The 6,000-nt window shown below is 37.1% G+C and overlaps 1 protein-coding gene across 1 annotated transcript in view; it reads right to left on the bottom strand.

Annotated features, from left to right (window-relative positions):
* mpped2a (metallophosphoesterase domain containing 2a) overlaps positions 1–5,757 on the bottom strand; it is a 75,351-nt gene extending 69,594 nt beyond the window's left edge. Inside the window, exons 1-2 of the mRNA XM_067400987.1 lie at positions 5,617–5,757; positions 2,997–3,257 (exon numbers count right to left, since the gene is read on the bottom strand). Of these exons, the coding sequence (XP_067257088.1) occupies positions 2,997–3,124 (128 nt within the window). The 5' untranslated portion in view covers positions 3,125–3,257; positions 5,617–5,757. The remainder of the gene's footprint in view (positions 1–2,996; positions 3,258–5,616) is intronic.
* Between the last annotated feature and the right edge of the window lie 243 nt (positions 5,758–6,000).

Genomic DNA, 6,000 nt, shown 5'->3' on the forward strand with positions numbered 1-6,000 from the left:
GGCCGATTTCACAACACTGCTTCAGGAAGCATCGGAGCGTTATGAATCAGCGTGTCGAATCGTGAGTCAGATCGCGTGTCAGCTGAAATCACGTAAATTTGGCGCTCCGAACAGGAGATTCAATACACTGATTCATTTATGCTCCAATGCTTCCTGAAGCAGTGTTTTGAAATCAGCCATAAGTCGTTATTTTGTTTTAATTTTCATTTCATGCTAACATTAAGGGCCAGATCAGGTTGAAGAATCTCTTTAAAGTAAAGTAAGTCATGGTGCATGCTGACCAGAAACTGAAAACATGAAGAGAAAGGCCTTTTCTAATCATCCCCCGTTTCTTCAAGCGAATGTGCAGTTGTGTGTGTTTATGTTCAGCAACGCAAGCCTCTGGTAAACACGATCATTATCTCCCCAATCTAAACAAGCCTTTGCTCTCCCAGAACACACTGCTCTATAAGCAAGGAGGTGATTAAGGAGAGAGCAGTGGACGAGAGGACTGCTACTAGAGAGGAATCACAGGCATTGGGACATTAAACTACGGGTGATGCAAACTTTAAATAATGATGCCACCTTTTTAATCTTAATCAAGTTACAGCTCAAAAACACTTGCTGAATTTAAATGGCTCGGTTTATAATTTAACAATGGATCATGCAAAATTATCATCCCATTGCACAGACAATGAGAACTGGCGTAATGTAAAAGCTTTGTAATAACACCATATTCAATTGTCTAGAAGAATTTAGCCAAAACCGAGACGATGGCACACCGCTACCTAGAGGTGTGCGATATATATCGTCTACGGTAATAACATAATTACCACTTTAATGATGTGCAATCTGACATTATCGAGTATGTCCTTCACTTTACAAAAACACACCTAGAGAGAGTCTATTAAAATGCCTTTAGAATGCCACCAGTTTTCAAGATAAGTGGGAAAAATACCTCTGTATGTCTTTTATATTTATATCATTTAATACAGTTAATCAATATCACACAAAGACTAGTGCTGTTTTTTCTTCAAATATCAGCATGATTACAAATGTAATATTGATTTTATACAACAGTTCAGTAAACAAGAAGTTTATATTAAGTGCCATACATTTTAGACACAATATTGCCTGTTTTTGGTCTATTTCGCAAAAGAAAATACCTTATTGTTCCGAATATAAGACGACCGTGATTATAAGACCTCCCCTCCTTTTTCAAGATGTACCCTCTGTAGACCAAATCTTGTATTTTATAAAGAAAATGCTTTTAATTGAAAATAATTTTCATATTACATATTTTGCATATTTTAATATTTGTATTGAAAGTATGGTAGATACTGGTAGAAATGTACCACATTTAAAAATAAACACTTTTTGGCATACCATAAAAAAACCTGTAGCCCATCTGAATTATATAACAATTAGGCTATCCATCTCATATCCATGTAGCCTAACAAAATTTCATTTACATTAGAAGTGAAATCTTATTGTAGTTTTGACATTTGGATAACATCTTACGTTTTAATCACTTAAGGGGGAAGTTTCGCCCCGTCAGCGAGACGGTAAGCTCTTCTTTGATTGTTAGCATTTGTCTTTTTGCACTCGCGATCTTCTAACATTACACGTGCCGTATTTCTTGGCACACTCATTTTACGAATATTTGGCGCCACCTATGGTGGCTGGTGTATTACTGACATGTAAAAGTCTAGACCCTGAATCTAAGACGAACACATTTTGTTTTTTCAGATGTATTTATAAGGGAAAAAAACATATTTTATTCTGAACAATATGGTAGATCCAAACAAAGACACAGGACTGTTTTGCATTTGAGCAACACACAGCGGCGTTTCGTTACTGAATGAACAAATTGAATATATGAATGATTCAATGACTCACTCATTAAGACAGTCAAATGCATTGTACCTGAATGAATCGGTTGAAACACAATGACTCACTCACTAACTAACATGTCTAAAACATCAAAACATTATTTATGCATTTGTAACTGCAGGTTAAATCCCCTCTGAGCTGCATTAAACAATCTGTGTCAATGCCACTAAATGCCACAGCTTCTGTGTTTCCTCTGCACTGCAAAGATTAATTTTCTTGATACTGATTTCATTTGATTTGTAACAGCCCTACTGTGTCTTATTATTCTAATTGAATTTATTGATTAAATGTAAGAATTTGACACAAAAGATGATGCATACATTTAATTTGGTTTAAAAATGGCTTTATAAAAGGTAAAAATGCCCATAAAAGGTAAAAATCTATTTAAACTTATTGGAAAAGATAATGTCTGTCACTGCTGCGAACTGACCACCATACAGCATAAGAAAAACTTTAGGAGTCCGCTGTCCACGGCAGTCCTAAGCCTGCCAAGGTACCAGCACAACAACACACAGCAAAATATTCCCTAATTATTGTTATAGATAAAATCCCAGAAAATACTGAGATATCATTTTTTGTCAATATCGCACACCTCTACCACTACCATGAAGATGAATAATGCTCGAACAGCATGTCTGCTCCAAATACTTTTTCCTCCAAACCACAAACCACTACACGTGGAGTGAACAATCTGGTTTTAAATTGCACATAACGCAGTGCATGAAAATGTATTTGACAAAGCATTCAGTGTACGTTTCACATGAAATATGTAATACTGTGCCACAGCTGAAGTCGATAGAAAAACCAAGAGCCTGAAAAATCGTAATAGCAACTATCTATTTCTGTCTAACCCATGTAGACCATTATGCTATTAAAGATATCTTGTGTCTGATGCAGTCCAAACCTATTACAAAGTTTGCTTATTCAGGACCAAACTCCATGTTAGACATATAAGGCTAGCGCGATAATGTGAGCCCGACAGATTAGGAAAAACAAATGAATTGATACATTTTTTTTTTTGTGAGCACAAAACAGAATTGCTAAAAACTCAAATGAATCACAACCATATGTATAAAAATGTATTAAAAAAATGCATTTCTGTGCCATCATCCCTTGTTACTCACATATGCACGTGTGGCGGTTGAAAGCGGCTCTGGTTAATGTTGTAGTGGGTGAAGGCCTGCGTGGGGTTGGAGCTGTACTCGTCCACCGAGATGGTCACTTTGCCTTGTGACGGCATTCCGTGGGCCATTCTCTCTCCACGTGACACATGAGACACTTCACCAGGACCCTGGAGCGACCCACGCAGTCAGCATCCTTCAGAACCACCTCTTAAACACGGAAAAGAACCCTTGATAGTGCCGAGGAGGAGGACAAGATACTATCTGTAAAGAAAGAGCCGCAGAAAAAGATTATGATGCGAAATCAATTGCATAAAATGACTGTATGAGTAATAGAGAAAAAAACAGAGTAAAACAAGGATTGAAATGGAAATAAGCAAATACATTTGGATTGTGGAACATTTGCTTTGTGGAAAGTCTGATATTTAAGTGTTTTATATTCTTTATATGTGGATTACTTCTCAAAGATGTGTTATAATACCTACACTGTGCAATTGTTACATTAAACAGCTATTTCTACCTACTTTTGTTGGTATTGACAAGTCATATTTAGACTTGAATAAAACCGGTTAATTTAGATGTTACCACATGAAACAGAAAATTAGGTTACCTAATAAAACATTTCATAACAGTGGATATCAACTGTATTTTCTAGAATACATCTGCTTAAGTATTTGTTTACATTTTTTTCAAGGAAACATCTATTTGCCAATTATAATTTGTGATTTTTTTCCCACTAAAACTTATGATAAAACAACTGAAAAACTTTATTTGTCATAATAAGAGGGGCATCGATACAGCATAAACAAAAATTAAAAATTCATGATCGCTCATAAAGTTAAACTCATCCAAACTCGACATGCACACAAACTCCAGTTTTAAACTTGACCAAAACTTAAACATAATGTCTAATGACAGGTTAATATATGATCCAAAACAAATAAATAAAATTGAGCAAGTGTTGAAACCAAAACATAATAGAAAACGCTGAAAGACAGAGAGGTAAGCAGAGTCAACATGTCCAGCTCTCTCGCCATCTGGAGGGCCAGTTAACTATGACCAACCCCTGAGCTACTTCATCTAACCCTCTCAAAACTACTTTCATTCACTTACTCAAAATGATGTGCAAACATGTTTACTTTAAAAACTGTGCAGTACATTGCTGTCAGTTGGCATTCTATTCTTTGAAAAAAAAAAAAGAAAACAATTAGAGATTCATTTTTTTACTGTATAAATGAATACAGTAATAATCACTGAATTTGCTCAGTAACACCCGCCACAAAGATTGCTTTTGAGTTTCTTATTAAAATACTGGTAAGCTTTGATAAGCGTTGATACCTTACTAGACATCATTTAATGAGGCAACCCATTATCACACATCCTTAAGAAATTAGTTATCTACCACTTTACCAGCCAGGCGAACGCAAAAACCACATTCACATTATTACACTAAATATAACATTTAAATATATAAAGGATTGAAGGCATTTAACTGTTAATATGTGAGGCAGATGAACTGAATTGTATGTTGTTCTGTAGGTTTAGGCATGCAAGAATTAGTCAGTAGTATTCTGTCAATCAACTGGATGCTTTTTTTTTTTTTTTTTAATGTATGAATTATTTATTTGTCTTGTCTAATTTATGAGTCTTGTTTTCCTGTCCTCTGTTCAATATTTCTATAGCTTTACTGCATATTATTATTATTATTATTATGCATTACCTATTATTTTGCAAAAAGTCTTCACTTTTTCATTCAACTGTAACAGATTGTAGTTAATTATGCTTACTGTACTTATATCTACAGTACTGTGCTAATGACATACAATTGATAAAATAGGTTCATTTTAATTTAATAGTAGCCTACTATCACGTACTGTTATATGACATTATACGATATGCTGTAAACTACAGTTTTAAAAAACAAAATTAATATCAAATACAGTATTTTCCTGTCACGTTCATGTGTCATTAAATTATTTTTGATTTTACGTCAAACTCTTTACAGTAATTTACAAATAACTATACAAGTAATACACTATTTTGTTTAATGTAAAATATAGGTTTTGTAAGTGTCCAATTTAACATAAAACTATATTCATACTCATTACTCAACGTATTCTGAAAAAAAAAAAAAAAACCCGCTTTCCTCACCTCAGCTAGCTAGCAACCACTAGCTTAGCTGCGTAAAAAACCTGCCTTTGCGTTTAATATAACGTCTACATAACGCGCGTGATATTTATTTGCGCTCAACTCTACTGCTTCCGGCTGAACAATGCGAGGGAACGATCAAAATAAAGGCTGGAAATCATGCCTCAAGTGCAGGCTACACTCTTCAGAGAGAGAGAGCAAAAGAGATCAAGTTGAACCTACATCACCCCCGACTACAATATCACGGACATTTCGAGTTAAAACACGCAAACTCGTGTGTAAATGTGTCTAACACACTCGCCGCGGAGGGTGATCGTTCCCCGGGTGAGTGGCCGCGCTGACACCGCCGCTCAATGACAAGACACCTCTAACCCTTTTGTGTCTTATTTTTCTCTCGCTCCCTGTCTAAGCGTACATGTCCAAGCTGCATAACACACAAGAAGAGGTTGAAAGCGTCTCTTTCTCTCTCGCCCACCTCTAAAGATGTTGCTCCATGCACGCCGGGGAATGCAGATGTCGGTAGCCGAAGAGGTGGCACTCGGAGCCGGGCAGGGGCAGGACCCTCGACCCTGGGAGACCCTCCAGCGAGCTGGCGGCGACACGCGGGAAAAGCAGCGCGGGCAGGCGGCGAGCCTCGCTCTGACTGGCGGAGAGGGGGAGTGAGTCTAGACCGCAGTGGAGGAAGAAAGGACTGCCACTGGGGTCAGAGAGCAGCGACGAGAGCATAGCCTCCGTACTAGTATGGCGGAGCGAGTATGTGTGTGAGTGTGTGTGTGGTTACTCCTCCCCTCCCTCTGAAGAGTCTGCCATGATACGCGTTCACACGTGGAGAGGAGAGAACCTCTTCTGCTGCTTATTT

The sequence above is a fragment of the Chanodichthys erythropterus genome, chromosome 11 (genome assembly GCF_024489055.1).
Source record: "Chanodichthys erythropterus isolate Z2021 chromosome 11, ASM2448905v1, whole genome shotgun sequence".
In the NCBI taxonomy this organism is placed as follows: Eukaryota; Metazoa; Chordata; class Actinopteri; order Cypriniformes; family Xenocyprididae; genus Chanodichthys; species Chanodichthys erythropterus.